This window comes from Apteryx rowi, unplaced genomic scaffold (assembly GCF_003343035.1).
Source record: "Apteryx rowi isolate R43461 unplaced genomic scaffold, aptRow1 scaffold_656, whole genome shotgun sequence".
NCBI lineage: Eukaryota > Metazoa > Chordata > Aves > Apterygiformes > Apterygidae > Apteryx > Apteryx rowi.
In genome coordinates, this window is record NW_020450934.1 from 193,742 (window position 1) to 221,570 (window position 27,829).

The 27,829-nt window shown below is 38.8% G+C and overlaps 1 protein-coding gene across 1 annotated transcript in view; it reads left to right on the forward strand.

Moving 5' to 3' along the window:
* The first annotated feature begins 24,630 nt into the window (after nucleotides 1–24,630).
* The window catches only part of CDH7 (cadherin 7), a 71,600-nt gene continuing 68,401 nt past the window's right edge, over nucleotides 24,631–27,829 (forward strand). The window contains exon 1 of the mRNA XM_026084940.1: nucleotides 24,631–24,840. Coding sequence (XP_025940725.1) covers nucleotides 24,631–24,840 — 210 coding nt within the window. The remainder of the gene's footprint in view (nucleotides 24,841–27,829) is intronic.

Sequence of the window (27,829 nt, forward strand, 5' to 3'; positions counted from 1 at the left end):
GTATGGAGGAAAGTCAAAACATACTGAATGTAAATGAGCAGATTAATGGAGGCTTCTGGATAGGAACAGGGGCTGTGTTTGTATTTTTGTGATATTTAACCCAGTGACATAACCTCAGGCTTAAGTATCCTGAACCACTTGGGGAATATTACCTTATGGAACACTTTGTCTTGGAGAGACATCTGTATCCTAAATCTTCATTTTATGGCTAGGACAATTCCTCTTGTCTTCAGTGAGAATTTTGCCTGGATAAGGAGTGAAGGAGCTATTAACATAAAAATATACATACACAAATACACAAACAAATGCATAAACATACATACATACATACATATGTGTGTGTGTGCATGTATATATAGATATGGAATAGTCAAATCTTGAAATATGATAAATGAAAAAAAATAGGAAGAATAAAGAAAAAAATCAAAAATGAGTGTCAGATTTTCAAAATCCAAATGAAAGTACCGTTTCAGCTGCCAGGTAAGAACAACATTTAAATTCAACACCAGTAAAATCTTTTCTTTCAAGATGTCAGTGATATTATTTCCATCAAAAAGGAAGCTGAAGACATTAAGTTCTGTTTTATAAGGAAATTTTTGGCACTGATTTGTCTTAGCTGTTAAAGAGTAAAGGGTAATTCACAAAGGAAAAATAGTGTTAATACATACTCTGTGGAGTAATTTACACGTATTAATTAGTTCATGTTTATAAAGTGCTTTGAGGAAGCACATTTAACAATAAAAGCACATTTAACATAGAAGGAGACATATTTTTACCACAATATCATGCAACTCCTCAAGCTACTCCACACTTTCACAGTATATTATTTCAAATTGTTTAGTAATTAACACAGCCTTTCTTTGGGGCAAATCCTGAGTGAAAGAGCTCATTGCTGGATCAGTTCTAGAAAGGTAGAGGTGACACTATATTGACAATATATCTACTTATATAGACACATTTGTGTCTAAAACCCTCCTTCCAAGTTACAACTAGCTCTGTGACTGCTTTATTCAATTATTACATAGAAATTGCAATAGCAAATAAGATCCAAAGCCCATTCAGAGCAGAATCCCATCTCTCATAAAGCGGCTGGTATCAGATCCTTTAAAGTCCTGGAGTCCCCTCCCTAGGCAATATCATATAATCTGCCCCCATTTTTGATGTCTTTTTAGTCCCCAGGAGAGATTTGTTTCAGCCCCAAAGCACAAAGTATTTTAATATGTTTGCCAACTATGATAACTTGTAGAGTTTCAATATTCTTATAAAAATTTAATCTTCACTATCTTGTGTGCAAGAAAGCAAAGTTCTCTAGGTAGAGCTGGATAGAAAAAGAAGTTTTTGACAATTGTGTCCAGAGGCATTGAAGTGAACCAGCAGGCTGCCATAACTCTCATAATCATATGAGGGGTCCTCAAGGGATAATGATGTGAGCAAACAAACTCCAACCCCTGAGTGCTTTTCTTTTCCTAAAAATATTACCGCAATTATTCATCATTTCATTTTCAGTCAACCAGTTTTTATCTATGTTCTGATTTTATTTCTTTGATGCATTATTTCATGATCTGGGGACTATAGTGTGGTGTCAACTTTCAGTACAGGCCAGTACTCTCACTCATAAAACATTTCCTTATCCTGGACCTAAAATCAAACCAAGAGCAAAATCCTTCAAAATATTTTGGTTTCATTTTTGATTTGTTGTTTGTTTGTTTGTTTGGACTATTTCATTAGTCCATCTTATAGACACTGTCTAAAGAGTTAAAGGATACTGCACAGGTGGGAATGAGTGAAGCCCCTTCATCATGAAAGCATGACTTGAGTTCATCCTCAGTCATGGATTATATTACTAATTTATTGACATTTCAGTCCCTGCCATGTTTCATTCTATCTCTTGTCAGGATCTATTCAATTTAAACAAGAAGGAGATAGTAGGTTCCTTTGCAGCAGAAGGCTTTTTACTTTGTAGAGCAGTTAGTTATCCTAGCCTCCTAACTTCATTAGGAGAAGCAAAAATAGAGCAGGCACCTTCAAGAGCCACACACGCTGAGACTTCTGAACTGAGCTGAAATAATCAATTTGCATTGGGCTGGGCTCTGTAGCCAGCACGACATCAGGAATATCATTAGTCCCTTAAACATGGCCATATGTAAAATGCGTGCCAGAGGCTCTGGTTAACAAATACTCATAACTGAAGGGAGGCCCATGAGTAACTGGGTCTCGTCTATCAGAAATGGATGAGATGAATACAGTTTGCCCCGAATGGCTCTCATGGATTCATTATTGTGGGCTAAATTTCTGAATTGCTGTCCAGTCTTCATGAAGGTCTTTGATTATTCTGAGATTGCTAATCAACCCACTTTAAGTATCTGGTGTAACCACTAAGTTAGCCAGTTAATCTTTCTGCTTTCCTACTACAGCCAAAGCAAGCTGTGTCTTTYGTAGAAAAAGAAGTTGTTTCAGGGCTGAACACTCCCTTTCAGTTTCCATCAGTTTGCTTCAGGGAGGAAAAGACAATGTGAATGTTATCATTTCCGTATAAATTATCTCTGCCAAGTAAACAGTCAAGGACTAAACCAGGACATATTGCACCCTTTGGACTAGCGCATCACTGTATAACCAGTCCCAATGTAACAGGAAAGAGGAAAAATTTGAAGCAGTCTTTTCGATTTGTTTTTTCTTTAATCATTAAGGACATTGGAGAACAATGAAAACAATTTGGTGTAAATAAGGCTAGCTTTGGCACTGTTGGGAAAAGCACCTCAGATCTGGGTTGTGAGTTGGAATATATTCCTACTCTGTTTTCTGTCTCCTAATTAGTTTTTAATCCATAACATGACTGTGCATCATCCCCTCTCATTGTTTAATATCCTCAAAAGAAGGAATTTTTCAAAAGCCTCTTGAAAGTCTAAATGAGCTATGTTGCCTGCTTCTATTATGTATTTTATTAACTATCCCAAGTAATACTAACCCTTTAATAATGTAAAACTCTCTAACAATAAGCTTTGTACATTTTTTTCCTTTTCATGCTGTACTCAGAGACTCTTATGGGCCCATGGTCAGTGATACCAATTAAGAGTTACACACACTGGAGGTCAGGCTTAGCTCTTTATAGTTCTTTCCTATTCCTATTAGCATTGAAACTGCCTAGAGCACAATTAATGTGGTACGTATAGTACCTTTATTAAACTGTGGCATAGCAATAGCCATCATGAATTCTTTGTAACACTAAGGTTTTTAAGATTTTTTAAAGATTTTTAAAGATTTTTGTTACTACTAAAGTGTAGTCTGTCTGCTTAAGGTTTAAGGGCTAGAGTTTTTTGACTGTTAGCTTGCATTCTGCTGAAGCATATAGATATAGATAGGGAATAGATAGATATAGATATACATATAGATATACATATACATGACTTTTTTAGATACTGCCAAATAATTTGTGCACACCTGAGTATTAATATTTGCACCCTTAAAGTGAAGCTATGGGAACTTATGCTAGCTTTTTAAAGAGGATTCTCTGACCAGATGGGGCAGGCACAAGCTTTTGCACACTCACTTTATGCACAGGCAGAAACCGGGCAGAAGCCCAAATGAGAATTTGTTTCCTCCAAATTCAGTCCATTTCTTTTCCCTGGTGCCTGGCTTATTAAAGTGAATATTACCTCAGACTGACAACTGGCAAATACCCATACCCTTTCTAATGGTCTTCTCAGCAGTTTGACACTGTCGATCATACACTGCTGCTTACATGCTGTACAGATCTGGCAAGTGTAGGCAGAAGCACACTGAAGTGACTCTGATCTTTCTTGTCAGACTAATCCCAGAAGGCTCCATTTCCACCTCCAGAACTCTCCATTAAAGAACCTGGTAAGGTTCAATTCCTTCCCCTTTCTCATTCAATATCTATACTTCTGGAAATTATGTCTTTCAAGAGGCTTTGGGAAAAGACCAGCAAGAACTTACAACCCACCAGCTGAATGAGTTATAAAATCAATAACATACCAGCAGATGTGCCCAGATACCTGCTATATTCAGGTTCCAGAAGAAGCATGTATAAAGTTTCTGGAGGAAATTTAAAGTGTAAGTTTCTCTATTGCTTGCTCCTGCCTTCTCATTCCTATTTTTGTTCTGCTCATTATGCTGATATGGACTTGTGCTGTAAAGCTCATCATTGAAGTGATCTTGGTTAAAGATAACAAATTGGAAAGTTCTCTGTTTTGTTGTTTGTTTTAACCTGAATCATTTAATTGATCTGTTTTACAATGTAGCCTCACGCACTTTGGCTGTCACCCCGGCTGACAGTACAGTGAATGGCAGCACTGAGGAGGGAAAGAGAAGAGGAACCTCTTAAGCTGGCTTTGTTGCCGGTCGCACTGAAACACAGAATCCCACCCTTTGTGTAAATGAAAGCTACCCCTATAAAATAAGCCTTGGCCTCCATTTTTTTGTCTCGTATATAATCTTACAAAAGGAACTGCATTTTCAGATGCAACTCTCCAAAACTCATTCTTAATATTTCCAGTGCCTTCAAGAAAATAACTTTTTCTGAAACAAGCATGATGAAGAAGATTTCATAATGCACACAAATGTATTTATTTATTGCTTCTAAAGATAAAAAGCAGTGAGCTTTTCTGTTGAAGAAACAAACTTTCTGGTCCTTTTTTTTTAAACTCTTCTTTGAACATATAACTTTTTTTTCTATTTCTGTGTAAAAGCAGTAGCTATAGGATGAAATACTAATAGAGGAAAATTGAGATGTATCTCCATTTTTATATCTGTTTTTTGAGAAGTTAAAAGACTTTTTTTTTTTTTATGTATGAGAGGATTCTAGCATTTGGACACCCTCTTTTCCACATCTCAACATTTCTGAGTCAATAGGCAAATTTTATGTCTTTTTCCTTAGCTTCAATTTCTATACCAGCTGATTGAGTAAACTGTAAGATATTTTTCCTTTCTTCTTCAGCTTACTAAGCTACCTCACAGATAACTATACTTCAAAGGCCAAATGTTATACCCAGCCATTCCATCTGAAATGGCTGTAAATGCTGTAATTCCTAATTTCACCTGATTCACAGCTTTACAAATTAACATAAGCATCCATTTTTCGACCAATCTGGAAAAATTACCTATTTATCTGTGGAGATTTTGCTTTCCTTTTAGAGGCATCAGAGTGCTTCCTTTTGAGGTGATAAGTACTTGGTATTGTGGCTTAATACTTTACTGTATTGTTTTGTTTGGCCTCAGCTTCAGAGAGCTGTTGGTCTGATCCTTAGCACAGCAAAAAATACTGTGATTTGCTATCTGGGCCTGAACCAAGTAATTGCAGGAGCTTGGCTGCTCCAGAGAAAGGGGGAGGGTTATGCCTTCATCTTTTCCTTCTAATGCCTGCTGTGTGCTCTTATCTCATTTGGTAGATTAGAAAGAATTTAGAAAGAGGTAAATACAGATCTTCATCATTTGTCTTTTTTTTCTTTTTTTATTTATTTTTTTCCCCGCTTAGATTACAGCTAGGTAGCTGTTTCCAGTCACTGAAACAGATTGATAAGATGGTGGGAAATGGTGATTATTCTTCCCTGTAAATTGATCCCAGGAATAGTTTAGAGAACTTGTAGACAGTATTTCTAACAATATTATAGGAGAGGAAATTGTTTTTGAATCACAATTACATCAAGAGTATTCTGCTAAGGGTTAAAAAACAAGATGTTCTGAAGCCTGAATCATTAGTGTTGCTATTTTAAATGTTCCCCAATTAAATAATTAGGTGTAACTTAATAAATGTTTGAACACCATTTTCCCTCCTCTTTTCTCAGTCCAGCTGGCTTGTAGTTTATGTCACTATGGCCTACTTTTCAACAAGAGCATGTCTTAATATTGAGTGTATCAAATCTAATCTTACGGTTTATTGTGGGCAGCCCCAGTTGGTCCTGTTCTAAGGCTTTCCCTCCCTTTCTGGTGAATGGCAGTTGTACCATGGCCCTGCTGGTGGCCGGAATCACCTCAATTTGTTCTAGCAATCAGAGGCAGCTGCTCCATGTGAAAGGAGTGTGGACCACTAAACAGAGCATTAGGACTGACCTCCGGCTGAAAGCAAAAGGCTCAGCCTTTTCTACGAGGCCAGTCGAGCATGTGCAAACAGATTTGCTGAAGTACAAAATGGCCCAGTGATTTAAAGTAAGTTTTCTTCTCTCTTTCTCTCTTTTTCCCTTTCAGAAAGGAAACAGGATAGAGGAGCCTGGGTATAATCTTAGCAACATCTGTTGCCTTTCACTAGGGTCTTGGCTAAGGACAATATCTATTCAAAGAGGTACTGACATTTCATTGAAAGAGAAAAGAGCCTTAAAGAGAGAAGCATTTGGACATGTTTCCCAACACACACAGCTGGGTCTTTTTATGGGTGTCTGTCAGAATGCCTTTGGAGAAACACTTTTATTTTCCTCCTTTCTCTCCCTTTTCTGGTGAAAGTGTCAGAAAACAAATCTTTAGCAAATTACAGAGCTCAGTGGGCTTACAACACGGAAGAACAGTTAAATTTTTTCCTGTTTGTTTTTATTCTCTGAAYTAAAGAGTGTTTGACAATTGAAATCTTAACTACACTTAATAAGAAGTGCGAAGGAATTTATGCTTAAGATTGTTTCACATCTGTTACTTCYAATTTTCTCATTAATTTAACTTTTAAAACAGCTAGTAATAGCACTGGAACAACTGCCACATTTTAGCACTATTGCTATGTCTGATATTGTATGTTTTTTGTAAAGTTATTTTTTATGTTTGTTTTCTCATGTGCTTCCCATGCCCCATAAACACTAATTTCATCCAACACTTAGGAAAAGGCACTTACCTGTTTCTCTCTGTTACTTTCTGATTTTCATATTAAATTAACTTTTAAAATGACTAGTAATAGCACTGGAGCAACTGCAGCATTTTAGCACTATTGCTATGACTGATATTGTGAGACTGATACTGTATGTATTTTGTAAAGTTGTTATGTTTTTTTTCCCCCATTCATTCCCCTCACCCCCCTAAACATTAATTTCATCCAGCATTTAGGAAGAGGCAATTACCTGTTTCTCTCTCTTTGTTTTCCTCACATTGCTTTTCACAGGCAATTTTGCTCTGTCCAACCATGACATGCCTTCATAAAAATGACAGATGAAGCAGCTGAGTAACTGGTGGGTATATTATCCTCCTGCAGGCATCTGCTGTTCAGAAGGCACCTATTCTTTTGTTGGCCTTGGGACAGAGGATGTATATTGCACCTCATACCCAAAGCCATCCTTATTACCCTTCTAGTATTTTGAAGATAATCAGAGTAAATTAAATAAAAGCTTCTCAGAAGAAGTCTAGTAGAGTTAATCAATTCCATAGAATAACAGTAAGGGTTTATATAAATACAAAGTTTTAAAACAGGAGCTAGTGCTATAATCCTTCAAAGGAAAGCTTATAGTGCCTCCAGTTTTACTGAATTTTGGTTTATCAGGCCACAGCCATTAAGTTCAAAATAACAAGTATAGGTATGTATCAACTACACAAGTTCCATGACATGAGATGACTTTAAAGTGGCTGATTTATGTGTATATTGTATGTATGTGCCTAGTAAATTATTCTTGTTTATTAATGTAGATGTAGTGATAGTTCACACTAAGGGATTAGGGCACTTACATTCTATCCATGTCCTATGATTTATACAAACATGATGGGAAAAAGCCTTGGCTCAGAAAGTTCATACCTGAAACACACATGACATAAAATTCAGTGACTCAAAAAAAAAAAAAAATCAACCGATAGTAGCACTTCTATTGAAAAACCAAGGCATGTAGTACTGGTAGCACTAAAGCCAGTCATTCCGGATGATCAGGCACAACATCCTAGTGACCAGTGTCTAATGTCTCCATAGGCCAGACCGTGGAGGGAATTTACTGAAAGAGTGAAGGGGATTGAATGGCTCTTATTTCTGGTGCTAGGGCACTACACCATTAACCTCCTAAATGTGGGAGGCAGCAGGTTCAATAGAACTGCTATTTTCTTTCATCTGCCCTCAACTTTTTTTTCTTCTTACACACATAGGTTTAAGAAGAGAGCAGGAGGAAACAGGAATTGATAGTCATCTAGTTTTACTCTTGCAACACAACCATTGGTGTACTGCCTTGGGACCTGCATCTTCACAGCAATGGGAAGAGGTTTCCCCACCTACTACAAGAGTGGGACACAGTGCTCTGCTCCATGCACTGAGCTATTTTTCTAACCGAAAATGACTAGAACTTTCATAAAGCTTATTCTTCTCCCATTATTCAAAAAATAGAAAGTTTTTTTCCACTGATTTCAGTGAATGCAGAATCTATTCCAACAACAGGTAGAAACTGGATAGGATTAAGGGATTCATAATATTTTTAACATTCTAACTATAAAAGTAATGTCTGAGTTGTCATTCCTGAAGAGGAAAGAAATTGAGGGATACATTATCTGGGTGGAAAATTGACATATAGAATGATGTCTCCTTCGGCACTCACACCAAGTAATTGTGTGAGTGATCAGTTCAAGATGATGAAGATAGTCACATTTTTTTCTCTAGCTCACTTAGAGAATATTTCCATCTGCTTCCTATGTCAATGCTTGTATGTCATTTTAGAATTCAGGTATGGGAGCTTAGCATTTAGATTAACACACAGAGGTGAAAAGTTTGATCGCCTGAAGGTGAAAAAGAAGGGTCACCAACATGCTCCTTGCTTATACTATTTGTAGTGCTTAGTGTTTAGAGAGCACATTTTGTAAATGTTGCTTTTTGTTTGTTTGTTGCTTGTTTGTTTGTTTTGATGGAGAGAGTTCGTCCAAATATTGTTATGATCTGGGGGCGGTGGTGAAGACGACATACAAATAAATAACATTTCTTTTTTGGCTAACATGTTCACATAAGGAAGGTTATGAATATTCTGAATGTCAGTCATGACCCAAGAATACACATAATTTGGGTCAATTATTCAAAAATGACTTCTGAAATTGCAGCTTTAATCTCCGCTTTTGTTCATGCAAATATTACAAACTTGTATTGCCAAGCTACATTTGAACATGGAAATCTAGTTTGCATTTAGAGGTCAGAGGAGTTGTTCATGTTAATGATGCAGAATATAGACTCTGACCTGAAGTGATATGTCTTCCTATGTTTGGGTATTTAGTGGTTTATTTGTGTATGTATAGGCAGTTTTCACAAATAACTGCTCCAGATTTACAGAAGACGGCTATGCAGTAGCAGCCCCTGAAGTGTGTAAAACTCCCTGAAGTCATTTGGACTTCCTAAGTATAACTTCTCATAGGATCAGACAAATGCTCTCAGTCTAGATCACAGTTCCTCTGAAAAAGTTTTTTTCCACTGATTTCAGTGAATGCAGGATCTATTCTAAGAACATGTAGAAACTAGATAGGATTAAGGGATTCATAATATTTTTAACATTCTAACTATAAAAGTAATGTCTGAGTTGTCATTCCTGAGGAGGAAAGAAATTGATGATCTAGATCACAGTTCCTCTGACCTTAGTTGTGCCACAGTATGAATGCCCTGTAGAATTGAGCCTAATATGCTGTAGAAACTTATCTAGCCTAGTTTTGTTTTGCATACATCAGAAAAGAGGAATGCTGATTATGAAAATGGTGATGTTTCTTCTCCACCAGCAGGATGATACTAACACAAAGTATTTATCTGAGACTCAAGTGTTTTTGAATTTATTTATTTATAATTTGAACTATTATTTGCAACAGTATTTTACAGAGCTACTTTTTAGATTACAATGTGCCATTGCAATGTGAGTGCCAAATCATGAAGTCTGAGGATACAGAAATAGCTGATGCTGTGCTTACTCTTCTCAAAAGCTCTTCCTTTTGCTCCTGCCCCGACTGTGCCTTTTCTGGCATTTTTTTTGAATGTTCTCATTGAATGAAACAGCAAGAAAGGCTATGATTGAGCATTCTTCCTCCCTTGTTATTTTCTTATCATAATATCTCATTTCCTAGCTCTTTTATGTATTCTAATGATTTTAAAATAATTTTCATGCTTTTACTCTTAACAGTTTTCTTTGGCTGGTGGAGATTTTTTTTTTTTTTCTTTTCCTGTTGGTAATCCACACTCCTTGCAGAGTACTCAGTGCACAGTACTGCCAGTTTTGCCCTGCCTTATTCTATCTCAGTGCTGGCCAGCCTGGTACATCCACTTATAATATGATGAACAGCATCTGGAGCCTGGCCACACAGCCTACATTCTGGTCTTGGGTTTATTTAAGCCATCTATCCTTGCTTGTTCAAATAGTCCTGTCCTGTGTGGCCATTATTAAATTCTCCATTTCTCTTTTCAGTCTTCTGACAGCCCACCTACCATTTGCCACCATCTTCTTGTGAGATTTTTAAAAGTCTTTCCGTAACATTGTTTTTCAGTTGATTTCCACCTGTGCTGTTCTTACTGCTGTGGGACTAATAAATTACTCTCAATGGTAGAATCTTTTTTCTTTTAATTTTAGGCTTTCCTTATGATTAAACCAGCCTGTTTTCCATCCACAGTATCTTATCATAACAGGTTCCTATTCTATAACTTTCTTGTTTGCTTTTCCTCTGTTTTTCCTGACAACATAACACATAAACACTATCCTTATCTGCATTCACATTTATTACCATAAGCAACATTAACTTTTTCTTACTTTTACAGTTAAATTCCCTTAGATTTAACTAGTTTTACTTCCAAAGAAGAATATCATTCTAGTATGTATATATATACACAAACCATATATAGTATGTATATATATATATCTATATATACAGTATAGATAGATAGATATAAGAGTTGACTAGATATGACAATATATGTGGCCCTAATACGCCATCAAAAGACTGTGGAGACTCAAGAGAAGATATAGAGGAACTAGAGAGGAACAGGTGGAGCCATAATGGTAATGCAGAATTAATAAGGTACTACTCCTAAGTGGAATGGGTGGTTGTGGATGTATAAAGGGAACTAACAATATGACCGATTGAATCACTGTTGTTATTACTTTTGCTGGCATTATGGGGGCTGCCAAATATCTAGAGGATATTCCACCTAATGCCTTCTAAAGAACAGGTTGTTGAATTTTGAGGACTATTAGGTATGTCCCCATAATTGCTGTGGCTCCACAGGGGTGGGAAAGACTTCTGGAACAGAGAAAACAATATAGTTCCCTCAAAAACACAGTTTAAATAGGGAATTAAGTCATAACTGGAAGAATACATTCTTAGGCTGAGTATCTTGTTAAAGACAGTAAGTTTACTTAATTTCAACATGCTATTTGGTTTTCCCTTTGCTGTTTGTAAAAATGGGAATAAACAAAGATTGAAGACATCAATACTTGGTTCTAGAGTTGAATTAGAGTTGATGTAACCATAGGTATAGTTCAGAAGTGCACATCAGAATTACAGGCACCTGGGAATGATATCTATAAACAATATCTCTGGACAGCAAAAGTTCTTGTCTGAGAGTCATTTATTGTATTATTAGTACTTGTACAAGGAAAACAGGGAGCAGCGATGGTTAAAAGTGTTTTGCTTCAGAAGAGATCTTAAACTGAAAGCTTTCCTACTTGCCTCATGAAAGTCTAATATTCACACTAATTTTCAGGAAAAGCAAGGAAAAGTTAGCATTCTGCCTTTGAACGTAATGTATTCTAATATCGAAGGAACTCTGCAAGCTGTTGCTGAATGCATAATGGAAGTTATTTCTGCCTACACAGTCACTGAGTTACCAGCATCCAGTTACCAATCACTGTTTTTTTTTCAGAATGCATATGCCTAGTGTAAAGATAGAAATGTTAACATTGGAGACTAAGTGGCTCAGGAGCCTGAGGAGAACTATAAAACTTTTGAGATTTCTGCCTTGGATCAAAACTCCCTCCCTAAGCTGCAGCCACCGAAGATATCATTATCTAAGAAGTATCTGAGTACATGTATGAAATGCATTTGTGGACTTAGATCTGCCCAGGGATCTGCAATACAGAGCAGCATCACATGTATCGTGAAAAGGCATCCTTTGTACTTTTAGAAGTCAAAGGATTGGAAAGGTGCAATGGTCAACATACCTTCTGATGCCTTTGGTCAGTCTTTACAGGGCCTCACTAAGACACAGTCTAGCATGGTCCAGCGCATACTGCTGTTCCCAGGGCACAGCAATTTGTTTGTTTGTTTTTACAAACTGTAGACTTCTCTCTGGAAATGGTACACCTACACTTCTCAGGATGACTAAATGCACTACAAAATGTGTTAGAAAGAAAGACAACAACAGTGTAAGTATGGATTACAGCCAAAATCATCCAGCCAATCTATTGTAATGGACTGACTCCTGGCAAAACCCGCCAAGAAGACAGTCAAGAACAAATTGTGTAACAAAATATACATTTGCTTGTGTTACTAAAAATGGTAGACTGCCAAAACCAGCTAAGAATAATTGGTTCTTTATATTTTATTCAGCCTGTGCAGTGAAATTAAATTGGTTTGCTTAGTCACACTTTTTGCTTGGAGTTACTGGGCTGAGTTTTGCTCCCGTGAAAGGGCTTAATACAATTTATTTTGATGTGGCAATTTAAGCATTTAAAAAAATAATCAGACAAAAATATCTAGTCTATTTTCAACACAGTAAAAGTACATTCAAATGTCTTCAAAGACATGAGGCTTAATAAAAGATTTTGTTTGAGAGAATCTAGTTTTTTGGAGCATAATCCTTGAGAGCACCCCATTAAGTTAGTAAGAACATTATGAAACATTCTGTGAAGGTCTATGAAAGCTTTTATATTGGCTGATAGCTGGCTATTGAAGTTCTCCATTAGTAATATCAGGATCAGAATCAAAATTAAGGAGAAGGAATCCTTTTCTCATAAAGATTTTAAGTGATTGTAAAACTATTTAGTCCCTATTTTGAATTTGAAGAGCAAAGAAAAAGTTTAAACATGTTGGGTAAAGTTTATGAAGCTAGTTACCACCTTCTAGATTCCCTTTTTCTTTGTCCCATTCCCAAACAATGAAATATTATTTTTTTTAACCTGTTTTATTTTCACCATTGAGTTTATAGTTACTAAATTAAGTATGAAAAGACAAAGTTTCCAAGTACTGATTGCATCTTGGAATGAATTTGAAAGAAGATAAAGTAGAGGTATTTGTCATATTTAGTGAGCAAAAAGATAATTTGTCCTTGGACCTTGTCCTTTAAAGATCAGTGCAAAGAGTCTTATTTTGATTAATTTGTGGAAGACAAATTAGGGATTGGGGGAAGGAGGACAAAGGAAAGAAGAATCCTTAATTACAATCTCAAGCAACTGTGCACAATCATGTTTCAGGATTTACTTCCTTGAATACATCCTATTAAATTGTAACCATGCACTCAGATGCTACATAATGTGGAAAATGAAGATTGCTTCTAGTTACCTCTGTAAACCACTTCTTCAGTTCACAAATGCCAAGATGCTGAATTGCTCCTCTCTGCTTAGAAGGGTGACATTAGAAACCACATGTCTGAAAATGAAGCTAAAAGACAAGGCACACTTAACAGATAAATATTACATTTATTAAAACATGCAGGTATGTTTGCATTTTTGTTTTCAAAGGCTACAAACAAACCCAGAAATTAAAGTAATTGAAAAAAATTCCTTAGTGATCTGAAGCACTGTTTTATTTTTTAAGAAAAAGTGACTTTATCCTCACATTTCTTTGCACTGTTGACACCACACTTCATAGTATAATATCTATTAGAAATTAACATTAATTATAAATGTACATTATTAGTTTGTCCATGGTAGGGTCAGAACACATTTCTAATTAAGCTATAAATCAAAAGAAACTGGCCAAGGCTCATTTCTTACAGCCACCCTTGATTTGATCCATTGTTCTAAAAATGGTAGGTGTTAAAAATATTTTGGTCTATGGAAAATGTCAGTTCAGCAGCTCTGCCAGCACTTGGAACCTCTGCCTTTTATACAGGAGGTGTCCTGACTTCTTAGTGATCACATTTCAGTCGCAGACTTGTTTTATTCTGCAGCCCCAAAAGGCTTAAGCAGTGCTGAAACAAGGCAGAAAGTTTGCGCTGCTGCTTTCCCAGCTGAATGGAGCCCAGGCAAAGCAGGTACTCATTTCACATTGCGGTTTCCCCAGGCAGCTTTGAAGTTGCGGGGCTTTAGGTGGATGCTCGCAGGCACCAACACCAGTGTGACACTACGCCTTCCTCCTCCTACCGGTCCACAGAGCTCCAGCGCTGAAACACCCCCTTTGACACGGTTCCCTCTTTCCACCCTTTWTTCTGCGATAACACCTGATTTTATTTATTCATTTATTTATTTATCCTTTAAACACGGGCCGGCTGGGAAGGGCACCAACGCTTGGCAAACTGTGGGCAGGCACGAATGCAATGTTTTCGGTCCCCTGAGCGCAGGCCGGTGACAGCTCCGTGCCGTTGCCCGAGAGTCATCCCGTGCCCCGGCCCCCTCGCTGCCCCGGGGGTCCCCAACTTCCACACCTTCGGCCAGGGCACGGGAAAGGAGGGGGGATTTTGCAAGTGGAAGTAGGGCGGGCTGAGGAGGTTGAAAGGGCAAAACTATTAAGCCCCGGACCCGCGAGTTCTGATTAGTTTCGCGACTTTGCCTTCATGCCTCGGGAGCTCAATTGGTCGTGGCTTCTGTGACAAGCTGGGGTGGGGGGAGAGAGAATAATAATAATAAAAAATCTTAAACTCTCTCCTCCAGCTCCATGTTTTCAAATGCAAATACCTCATCGGGAGAAAGATTGGCTCCCGCCCCACCCCCTTAAGCCCTGCTCCTGATTTTTATCCAAAGGGCTCCATCTGTATATCCTGTCGAGGAGGAGGAGGCAAGGCGGGGGGAAGGGGCCGGGGAGGCCGGTTTGTTCTCTGGATCCCTCTTCAATAGCCACCACGGGGTCTTCGGGAGGTACAAAAAGTCCCGGTGCCTCCTCCGGGTGCCCTCGGATGGAGCTGGCAGCTGGTTCCGGCCACTGAGCGGTGATATCCCCTGCCCAGAGCAGCATCCCCACCTCCTCTGCCTGCCTGCCTCCTTCCCTCCCTCCCTCCTTCCTCCTCCCGCAGCCACGATCCGCGCCCAGTCGGAGCTGGGCTTGGCACCGACACCCACTTCTCCCTCCGTGCTCCCGGCGGCTGGTCGTGCCGCGCCGCGCCGCGGAGGAGGAGGAGAAGGAGAAGGAGGAGCGGGCGGCGGGCGCGCGGGCTGGGAGAGGCGGCGGCGGCGGGCGCGCTCCTGCCTCCGCGGGTGCGGGCGAGTGAGCGGGCAGGTGCGCAGCCCCCATGCCAGCCGGGCGCCCCGCCGCCCGCAGCCCCCGCCTGCAGCATCCCGCCAGCACTTTGCCAAGGAGGCACTGCCGGCCCTTGGGATTAAAATACTCACTTCGCTGGGCGGCCGAGGGAGAGAGGCGCCAGGTAAGTGCCGCCTGCACCTTTCCTTTCTTTCCTGACACATCCCCCCTCCCCCCCTTTTTTCCTGCCAGTCCAGGTAGGTAGAAGGAGATCGGAGTAGCTGCAGGGAAGGGACGTGTCCGATTTGTCTCCCCTTTCCCCGCAAACTGTTCCCGCTTCGAGAGCGGGACCTGGCTCTGCGGAGTCAGGGGGGAGGCTTGGCTTTAGGCGTAATGAGAAGTTTAATTTTCCTTGTGCTCAGCAGCGATGGGGAAGGGACTGGAGGGGGACCGCCGGAGCAGTGTGTGCGTGCGGCTCTGAGGGAGCCCCGTCCGTGCAGCTGGGAACAGCCCTCGGAAATACGGGCACCAGATGTGACACACAAACCGTGGGAAGCAAAGAGCATTAATGACATACGTGTGTATGCACCTTCTGAAAAAAAGAGAACAATAACATCTCTCTGACTCTTCGGATAAACCTCACAGACGAGCGGGGAGATGGGGTGGGGGAAGGGAGGACCAGAGACTCCTGCAAAATGTAGGCAGCACTAAGTCTTGTCTTTCTCAGTCCTTTCTGCCACACTAAAGTGGCTCTCTTGCTTGATGCCAAAGCACAGCACTGATGCTACAGAGCAAAAGATTACTGACGGCAGGATATTTCATAAGTTATTTTCCAGAGCTTTCCTCCTCTTACGTCAAGATGTTCTAGAGTTTGAAAATGTGGAAATGATAGGAGCTTATTTCTTTAATTAGTATTCAGCTGGTAAGGTTAGCTCTGCCGTGCTGTTTGATACTGACCCTCCCCCCCCCCAACCCCAGCCTAGCCACATACCCGTACCCAGGCAAGTCCTTCTTTCCTATAACAGATTGTATGCACTGGTTTATGATCTGGATCCTCAGACTTCTAGTTGGTAAACAGAGGGGAAAAAAAAACCTTTTGGTAAAAGGTTTAGCTCTTATACCTGTGCTTTCAAAAGGTGATGGAGTTCAGGTGAGCGATGACTCTGCAAGCGATGACTTCCCTGGCCAAATGAGGGATTTAAGGAAAGAGGGGAGATGGAGGCTAGTGAGGTGCTCTGATTCTGGGAAGTGAAACGGTGGTACTTTAATCTTTCTCCATTGCAAGAAAAAAATCTGTTCTGATAGATAACTTCCCAAGTCAAAGCAGAAACTTGAAAGGGCAGCATATACTTTATAGTTTCTTTAACAAGACATACTGCCCTACCATTTTTCAGCTAGAAYGTAGGTGATCATAAAGCTTTGCAGAAAATAAATCATTTTCCAGGACAAATAAATAAAGGAGCCAAACTCTCATGAATGCTGGTTTCTAAGACAGTCTCTGCTCGGCAGTGATGTGTGACTTTGCTTTTCTGTCTTTATTATATTTACTAATTGTTCCTCTGCTACATCATTTGAAGTTCACACAGAATTGTTACTTGTAAAAGCTAGATACTTGTTCCGTTCTGAAAAAGATAGGTCTACATAATCTCAGGTGAGGAGGGTACAGCAGCTATCCAGATGGACAAGTTAGGTTAACAGCATGAAAGTTGTGTAAGTAAATGAAATTTACCTAGTATTTGGCTTTCTGAAAGTACAACAGGTCAGCAGATAAAGATCAGTTAGGAAACATGATGCTGGTTTGCTCTTAGCAATATTGTAACACTTTAAAAGCGCAAAAGTGAAGTTAGGCTGTTTATAAGTAATATGAGTGTGCCTCATTAGAACTAGTTCAGTGTGACTGTGGTGTTAACATCTTTTGGGGGGAGGGAACCCAAATCCCACCTAGGGACCAAATGTGACCTCCTGCTTAAAGTCATTGTTCTGACTTTTTTTAGCTCCCATAGCCTGCAACTGCCAGGGGATCTAATATACACAGGCTTCTCTTTCAGGGACATGAAGAAAGGCTAAGTAAGATTAAAAAATAATTACAATAAAATCCACAGGAAGGGGAGCAAAGCAAAGGAGCTAAAATCTGACTCTGACAACTTTTAATGTTAAATATGTGGAATGTCTTGGGTTTGAGGACTTAATATAGAGGAAAAAAACTGCCTAGAGTATTAGGTAAATATCAAAGTTAATAATCTCAGCTACCACTGCATGTTAGAAATGTGTGTCAGTTAATGTTTAAAAAAAAAAAAAATCAGTAATGCAGACTATTTTCTTGCAAAAAGCTGTTGAGGATTGCAGTTTTAATCAGAGTGCATTTCACCCTTATAATGTGAGGTTTTATTGTAATTAAATGATGCTATAGGTCATTAGAATTGTGTTAACAATCAGTTGACAGCTTCACAACTCTTTAAGTCTACTTTTATTGATTTAATAGGAAAGCACTCTTAGCCTTCCATATAAAAGGGTAATTGTAAAGCATCTGTATAACTGCAGATTATCCCTGAATTGTCTCATGAGCAGAATGCATACAGGATCCATGTAGATTTTTGCCTGTCCTTTTCATGTATAACTTTTTATGTGTACACATTGTGTCCATATTTTTCTATGTTTCTCCAGCAGTTGGACACCCAGTTCAAGAAAATCATTGTTAATGAAAAACGTTAGGTTGCTCTACTAAGTTAAAGTCCTAATTTGCTATAAACCCAGCTCAGCTTTTTCTCAAAGGCATTCAACACACACATTGACTCCAATGCACAATGAAAATATTAGATATTTTCAACTTCAAATGGTCTGCAGATGAATATACTACTTGGGAGACAGTTCATTAGTGCTGGGTTGTCTAGTAAGTTTCTACTGTGTATTTTCTTGGCTATTACTTGAATGTCTGATATGCTCAGTGGGTCTTCGACAAATGCCTTTTCTGAGCCATTTGCTCAGAGCTTGCTTCTGAGCTATTTGCTTTAGTTTATCATGCACATTTTTTTTCATGTATGTTTTCATCCTACTACTGCATTTTGTTTTCTTGTGGCAATAAAAATCATTAAATTCTAGCAGGGTATGGGGAGAGGAATATAGTTGCGGTATACTTCAGTCCTGCCTGTCAAACCAGGCTTAACTATAGGCAGTAGTGCAGGAGTGCCTCCTCTGGGAATTCAGCGGTTCTACAAGGAAATGCCACAAAGTCATTTCTTCCCCAAGGTATTCAGTGAAATTCCTCAACTTAAATGAGGCTACAGAAACCGAGCTTATGAAATTTAAATATTTGACTTGTTTGGTCACAGATATACAAATACCGCTTGCATTTCTTTTCAATAACTGATCAAATTAGCATAATCCTTTCCAGCAACTTAGATCTATAAAATGCACCATAACAAGGTGAAAAGGCAACAAAGAACTTCCATATGGAGGAAATAATAGCAAAGATTTCTTTTATTCATTTTTCTTGGGGGGGGGGGGAACAAACAACTTAGCACTCTAGCCATATACAGTCTTAAGATCAACTGCAGAGCATCGCAAAAGACTGAAAACTGTTGCCTTGCTTTCTTTTAGCATTTTTGTGAAGCTATATCGTGCATCAAAGTGTGCCTAGTGTTTTTCTGTTGTTGTGTCAGGTCCTTTCACCTGAGTCAGAGGGTATTGGAGCTAGTTCAGTGTAGCAGTGCCATATGTTTGGAGCAGTGTTAGTTTCTTGTTTGATAACCAGATGCAGACTGCAGGATGTGCACTCCATTTACAGATCTCCCATGTGAATATTTAGGCCAGTTAGCGGCAGGAGGTTRTGGTCTGTAGTTGTAATGTCATCTGGCACAGGGAGTTAATAGGTTTGATCACACTGCTTTGGCTCAGAGCGCTTCATTTCATGGAAGGGTCCCCACCTCACTTGCCCTAAGGCACGTGCCTTTTCTTCTTTTTTTTTTCTTTCCTTCTTTCTTTCTCCCTCCCTCCCTCCCTCCCTCTTTTCTTTTTTTTTTCCTTTTTTCCCCCCCCCCCCTCCCCCCCTCTTTTTTTTTTTTTTTTTTTTTTTTTACAAGAAATGATAACCAGACTTTGCAATCTACACCATAATTAGACACGTTCTCGTCTCTAAGCCCTTTGTCTCTAGGATCACAGAGTTCCTGTGCTTGTGGAAGAGGCTCCTGTGATATTTAGGATGAGTGGCATTGCTATGAGCCTGCAGTTCCTGAAAGGGAATTTTCTCTTCCACAGAGTGGTACCCTTTCCAATCAGCATTGTAAAACTGAATGTCAAAACATAAATACTTTGGTGAGGGCAGTTCAGCTGTTGGGGGCTAACCTGCTGAATCCTGTGTTTAAGGAAGCATGGTTCAAGATCCAGGGGCAACAGTCACCCTCAGAATTCTCTCAACACACAGGGTATTACTGTATGAAAAGTCTCAAGYAGAGCAAGAAAATTAAGGGATAACTATTGACCCAGCTAAAGCAATATTTACCAGCAGGTGCTCTCTGGGCTGCACTTTCATAGACAATGAAATCCTGGTTTAACCAGTAAGTTTTGCCATGGTATCAAAAACTGTTTAAAGAGAGGAGAATTATGGGAGGGGGGTGGGAGGTAAGAAGAAGGCAATAGGAGTGGACAACTTTCAGTTAAACCTTAAATTGATGCCTGGAGCTCTCAGTGAGATTTCAAAATAAGGAAATGTAATCCAGTATGGTGGAGACTTGTAATGGAAAAGTTTTTGGATTTCCACTTCCTCTTCTTGAAGAATTTTGCAAATCGGAAAGACATTTGGACAATACAGGGTGAAGGACAAAAAGGTTGTGTTAGTTTGAAGAGATGGACAGGGAAATAATATGGTTCATAGATTAAGCTGGCACAGTGACAGTAGTAAAAGTGTGTGAGTGGAAGTCTGTTGGAATTTGCATTTTGGCTGCGAAGGTTAGGTGATATGAAGAAGACCTCAGGGCCCTCTGTGGAAGGCCTTACACAGCTGGGGAAATCTCTGGGAGAAGAGGGGGGAGAGAAGGCTTCAACAAGGACATCTAGGAGAGTGAAGCCAAGAAGTTTTGCCCACAAATGCTAGGGTTCACTGCTAGAGACAAACAGCTAGGACTAGTTTTAATACTTTGTTTTAGGAATTATGGAGTGAAGCAAAATATTCAGAGAGATTTCAGTGGATGTAAATTGCCCTTAATTGCTTGCAGCAAAAGGAACTATTCCTTAAAGCTGAGGATCTTATTCATGATCTGAGTGTTTTCATCAATCTGGATTGCCCCTTGGAGACAGTGTATCATAGTGTCTTTCTGACACTATTATGCAGATTGTTTTGGTGAAGTGGAGTAGTAACATTTTTCAGGTTAGCAGCGTTCATAGAATAGAAGAATACTTCTACTAAACTATGGCTTAAATATAGTTCAGCTTCTGCACAGCAGATGGAAGAAAGTGTAAGTTTTGCCACATGCATCCAGTAGGGAGGTTATTATTTTTCAGAAGTATATTTTTCATAGTCTGATATTTGTAGATCAACCAGCTATTTAAGAACACAAACACAAAAGAGTAGATATTTTTTACAGATTGCTTTAGATTCTTATTGCTGTTCACATGGAGAACATGTTACTGCTGTAGTTAGAAATACAACCTGCACAGTCTKGACCACCGAACATGCACTTTAAATTACACACCAGTTGTTTTTGTTAGCATTCTTCACTTCTGTGAATGTCAGGGCTATATGTAAAATAAATAGGAAATGTAAACTTAGATATGGAAGGTAAAGCCTAGTGTGGTAAATACACTGACAATCAAATTCATTTTAAACATGCTTTTAGTTTTAAAACCTAAGTTAGTTTTTATGTATGCAAGACTTTGGGAGACATGACAACATTTTGGCCCATGTTTGAGGCGGAGGAAAAGGTAGCATTTTAGAGATCCAGGAGCATGATCTAAAAATGCGCTTATGTCCTAGTGTAATTAATGACATCAATTACATGCATGAATATTTCTCATTTCCTTACATTTGGAGTCCTATTTGTGCAGAAAGGGATACCATTTATAAAAAAGCAGGTTTAAACAAAGCACAAAACAGTTGCAGGTCAGTTTTGCCTTCATTTTACGCTCAAGACTGCAAAAGCAGATGACGGAGAAGACACCTAGCTAAACTGGAGATCTGCATTTCATCTATTGTTGTCAATATTAGTCAGATCCATTGCTGCAAGTGAAAGCCTGAACCCTGAATTTATGTCTTGATGAGGAACCTCCCCCACACACCTTTTAGTTTATGTTTCAGCTTTATGAATGCTGTGATGTTACTTATGTGTTACTTACAGACTTTACAGAGCAGGTGATGTTGAAGTGCTAGTTACGCATGTACAGAAATACAGTACTTTTCTACACATTTGCTTACAAAGTTTCATATAAATATGTATATCTATATCATTAAGAAAGATAATGAAGTGCAATTTAATAAATAATTATTCCAAGAGAGTGAAGATTATTAAACACCAGACACACTTCTGCTTTGGGAAGTATCACACTCAAGGGCAATGTGCTGAAAGGACTATAAATAAAACCCTAAAAATGGGCTCTAATAGGAGTGGAGAAGATTTATCTTGATGAAGGAGAGGAAGGGAGGGAAGAGTGTTTCAGAGCAGAAACTGTTGCCACACAGCTGAATAAACATAATTGGAATTCTGGAGACTGTGTGGTACAAGTATTTGAGAATGAGTAAACAAAAAAATTTTTTTTTCCAGGGGGTGTGAGTATTCTGCTTTTCATCAGATTGTGCTGTCTAGCATATGGACTGTTTTTCAGTTGGTATTTTGGGTGTGTTTTTCAGTTCCACGCTGTGGTGTGTGGCTGGGGACCATGGCACTCCATATGGTGGTTTTCATACTTTCCTGCAGGTGTAAAAGAAAGGATATAAGAGAAAACTGTTCAAGATAAAGGTTATAGCAATTCTAGGTTTGAAATGTCTGTTCAGAGCAAGAACAAGACATTTCAAAGTGCTTAGTGGAAAGACTCTAACATATTGTAAATGTTTTACTGACATTTCTTAAGAAAATTCGTTTCGTATTTTTATCTCTGTTAAATAACAATCTGCTGCGTCTTTGAAATAAACTGACAGTTTATCAATATCGGATGTCTTTAACCTGATGTGACCTGGATGTTGAGAGGAAACTAAAGGGTGTATAAACATCTTCTGCTACAAACAACACATCTCTTAATTGAACTGAAGTAGGTAGGAAGTGAGCATGGCACTCAGGAATGACAGCTATCATCCTTAATGCTCCTGGTAGCCCTCCTGGTAGTTATTCTTCATCTGGTCATGATTTACCCAAAGGCCCAGATCAAAAGTGAGCTATGTCTAGTTAGGATTGATCATTTTAAAATATGCTCTGTTAGTGAGGATGACATCTGTGTGTTAATCCCCCCCAAAAAATAAATCTTGGTTTGTGTTAGAAAACTGTCTTTTGTAAGTGTAGCAATTTTGGAAGTTACATCACATTCCGGAAATTAGGATCTTTAGGTAAGACATTGCCTATTCTCTTCAGTTTGCCTGTAGCAAGACACTAGAGCTTTACATACGGAAGCTTTCAAATTGCTGCTGATTAGCAAACATGCTCAGTGAGTTTGTGGTTTATCCCACCAGTCTCTAAGCAAAGCCTTTCTGGTGCAGGGCAGTACCACAGAAGGGATTACTATAAAAAGGCTTTAAATACAGTCTGTAATCAAAAGAGCTTTTTATTTGTTTCATGATTTTGCCCTCTAGGTACCTTTGGCAGCATGATACATAGAAGTTCTACAGCTAAAAGAGGCTGACATACTGAAAAGTGATATCAGAAATTGTTCACCCAGTTTTAATAGTAGGAATATAGTAAAGTTTAGGAGTATAATAATCTATCTAAATGTTTTTATTTGTATATGATTTAATGTCCAGTCAATTTATACTAATAAACATATAAAAGGTGAAATGTTATTTCTGTGGCTTCCTAAATTGCAATGGCTCACTCTGAATGCTTTATTATCTATTTTAATTTCATCCTCATTTTCACCTTGTATTTGGCACTTCTTAAATACTTCTTCTCTGCCTCATTGCTCAGTCAGACAAGGAGGATGCCTATTACAGAGAGAACATTGCTTACTTAGGGTTAATGCAAGTAATTCCCCTGAAATGCAAGGCTCCATTTAGTTCTGACTCACAGAACTTGCACTTTTTAAAACATTATAGGTATCAAACATATATTTTTACTTGGTCAGAGAAGGTTCATAACTGTAGAAGGCAGAAAACAGACCGATTTAAATGCARTTTGAGGCTTTTTTGTTTTAAATGATTCTTTCTTAGTGAATTCTACTGGTTCCTAAATGACCAAGATATTGAAATGGAAACAGACAAAGATGCGCAGTAAGATAAAACTTGTCTGCATTATTGCTGAAAAGTCATTGATGATCAAATCAAGATTTCATTGAAAACATAAAATCAAATTATTTTCTGACCTTTCTGAACATATATGTGTATATATATATGTGCTAGTCTAACATGCTTCGTATTGTGCCTGACACTTGCTTTAGTAATGTAGAAAAAATGAGCGGGGAGACTCTGAGGGCTTTTTAGCTGATCACATTCAGATCAGAACAAATCATAACATCTGGTGTACTGTGACTAAGAATCAATCAAATTGTTCTGATTCATCTTATACTCCTTTTTTTTAACTTTTCAGTTACACGGAAGAGAGTTAAACTAACATATGTCGATTAGTATAACTTCCTGCCTGTAGCTGGTTTGTAATTATGTCATGGTAACAGCAAGTAAAATGGACTGTAGCAGACAGAGAGGGAAAGATCAAAGCAAATAAATGTAAAATAACTACACTCGTTTTGATAATTTTAAAGAGAATAAAATTCAGTATTTTTCCTGGGAAACTGTGTTGTAAGCGAATAGTCACTAGAAAACTCTGTGTATCTTTATAACTGTAAATGCAGATCTATCAGCAGTGGTAGTAAAATGTAAGGAATCCAGTCTAAGCTCTCAGGAAGTTTTTATATAAACTCAACTCTGTTGATATATGTAATGATGGTGAGAAAAGTCCTAAATAAAAGTTTTTGATGTATTATGTAAAAGCTGCAAAGATTTTTTTTTTCTTTTTTTTTTTTAAAGTCCTGACAACATTTCTTGTCTTTTTCCCTGATAGGTACCTATAATACCATTTCTTTGGTGAAGGCTATTCAGCAGTGGTGACTTCTTCCAATCGACCACTCCACAAATTATTATCTCTGGACTCCTAGCTGACACCCTGCCGGAGGCTAGAGCTACTGAGACAACTGGAATTGTGCCTGCTCRTGTTAAGGTTTTTTTTTCTTAACCAGGGAAAAAAAAAGATGAAGTTGGGCAAAGTGGAGTTCTGTCATTTTTTGCAGATAATAGCTCTTTTCCTGTGTCTTTCTGGGATGAATCAAGCAGAGTTCTCGAGGTCCAGGTCAAAGCCTTACTTTCAATCAGGGAGGACGAGAACCAAACGGAGCTGGGTGTGGAACCAATTCTTTGTGCTGGAGGAATACATGGGTACAGACCCACTCTATGTAGGAAAGGTAGGGGATCTAACCAAACTTTGGAAGGTGCGATGCTTGCTTTTTGATGTGTTTACCTGGTGTAACCTGAGACTTGCCTTACTTCAACCACACTGATAGAATTGCAGGATGGGACAAAAGAAAATTTTGAAAAAGAAAATACACATATTTTGAAAAGGAAAATTGTTTAGCACTTCAAAGTAGCAACACGCTACACTTCTGATTCCTCTTGCAGTTCTCTAAGAGCATTATATTTTAGCTATGCTTCTTTAAAGGAGTACAATAATGGAAGTATTTTACCACTACTGGTACAAATGAAATATTTTGTTACTAGTATTAGATGTCTTTTTATTATGGAGCAGGAGAGAAATATAATGATAAATAGTTCTTTATAAGAACTAAAAGCCAGTCCAAGAACATAGAAGCTCTGTATTTTGTTGTTGGCTCTCTAAAGATCAGTGCTGCTGAAGTCAAGAGAGGAAAAAATCAGGCATCTGGGGGCGTGACAAGTAAAAAAGAGGGCATGCCTGCACTGCTGCTCTGCTTTGATGTTGCCTGGCTGGCAGATCGGCACCTTGGGGGCCTTGCTGCCCTCCACGCTTAGCGCAGCCCTGTGGCTTTACCTACCCTTGGCACCGGGCAGTGGGCCAGTACGGAGTAAGCTCTGACATCAGGGCATCCCAAATGGCTCATTTTCAGTGCCTGTAGCTGCACGTGGAGCACGCGGCGCACAGCTGTGAATCCAGCCCTTAGCTCGTTCACTGCGGTGTGTTGGTGAGCAATACGCTTCCTTCAGTAAATCTGAAGGAAAAAAAAAAATAAAAAAGAAACCTCTTGTGTTTCTAAGTAACATTTATGTGTAATCATCTTATTGAAAGAACTCCCCATTCTTCTGTGTAATAGCAGAATCAACAAAACCAGTTTCTCACTAAAATATTGTAAATGTATAGAAAATGAAGGAGGGGCAGCTTGTGGCAAAATGGCATGCTTACAGACAAGGAGATGAAGACAGCTGAAATCCATTGCTTCAAATATTCAAGAGTGCAGTGAATTTTGGCTTATGTGGTCCATTCCACTGAGAAGAAAACCATGATGCTCATGTTTACACGATTAAGTGCTTAAAACCTGATCATGCCAACTGAATAACCTTAATCAAGCTAAATGGGGAACTTCTCTCAGGCTTAAAGCTACGGTTATGTTTAGGTGCTTTTCTGAACTGGGGCTGGTACTTTGCATAACTGAGACAGAAAGACTGGCTTGGATCAGAAATATTACAACATTATTACAGAAGGTCTGAAAATTTTTGTTAAGGTTATTTTAAGGTTAAGTAGCTCCCATTTTGACATCACATAGCTGCTACTTCATCCTGTAAGTTTAATCTTCTGGGCAAAATTATTCTCAGTTTGGAGCTGCTCCTGAGCCTCTGGTAAATGACATGTTCGGCATTTTTGCATTTTTTCCTGGTGTTAAAACAGAAGTGTGGCTTACAATTCAGAATTTCTCTCCTGGAAAATAAGCGTCTTTAAATACCTGACTGAAGGCTAGTTTTGATCTTGAGCAATTCTAATACTGCATTACATTACCATATTATGGCCAAAGATGCTCTTGTAGTGCTAGAGCACATGATATTTGCATGTATGTTGTTATTTTTAGCTTCACAGACTGCTCTTTCCTGTCCTCTACAGGAGCCCTAGCATTTATAAACAGATATTTTCTGAAAAGCAAACCCTTTTTCTGAAACAGTACATGCCCATTCTGCTTCTGTATCAGCAGTATGAATTATTGGCTCAAGAACTCACATTTTTACCAGCAATTCATTTGTAGGGAAAGCAGATGTAAATTTGCACTTGCAAAAGGAAGTCTGTCTTCCTAGAAACAGAACTCTTGCTGAGCATCTTATAAGATAAGTAAGATAAGGTGCACCCAGTTCCTAACCTTCACACCAGAAAGGCTTTTTACAATGTGGCTCCTGAGGTGCAATCATGACTGAAGCTGCATTCCCACACAGGGGAGCAAAGAGGTGAAGAAGCGATTTTTCTTTCTGTATGTTAATGTATTATGTGTAGCACCACTCTGAAGTGAGCAGCAGTCACCTTCCTCCCCTTCTTCTCCCCTTAAAAATATTGCTGTTCTTGTTTCAAATCCTTTGTAGGCAGATAGGGACTGAAAAGGTCAAGATCTGGATAGGAAGGGTGATTTTTTTTTTTTTTTTTTTTTTTTTTGCCTTGGGGAGGAAGCTATGGCAAGGAAGGAGCTGGCATAACTCACTTCTCTCATCAAGTGAAGTGGAAACAGCAACCAGACTCTGTTTCATATACTGCAGAGTGCTCTGCTCCTGGGGAGGTCACTCCTTCACTACCCTACATTCAGGGTGCCTTGCAGGGTGCCAATCTAACTGTACTCATCCAGGAAGGAAGAACCTTCCTCCAGATTTTTAAGGGCCATGAGATAAAAACACTTCAATAACATTCAGCCAAATGGAGCCGTGCTATGGGATATCTTTTCCTCACCATTATTCTATTTAAAAAGCCCTAGGCAATTCTGTTTGGAAGGCAGTGTTTGGAGAATGTTAGGGTTACATGGCAAATTAATCTGAAGTCATGAAATACCAATGTTAATTCTATGCTCTGCATTAACTCTGTCCTCCCGGGTGTGTGCATTTTAACACTTTAATTACATGATCATACAGGGTAAAATACTGGTCCTTTTAAATTATATAATAGGATTCCCATTCACCTCAGTAAGCACAGTCTTTCCCTTAATTTTTCAAAAAGTAATTTATCTTTTTTTTTAACAAGACTTCATATCCATACCTGAGGTATTTTGTAGTGTTCCTTCTTGTATCCTTGATGATCATGTATTGTCAGATTTTTCAATTTATATTTTAATTTTTATTTATTTATTTTTACATGGCAGGGGCCTGTTTCTCCCATCACACTGGAGAAACCTCTGGAGGAGTTCCATTAGTTTTACACTAATAGGGGTCAGAGTTGACTGAGGGTTGTGTGTG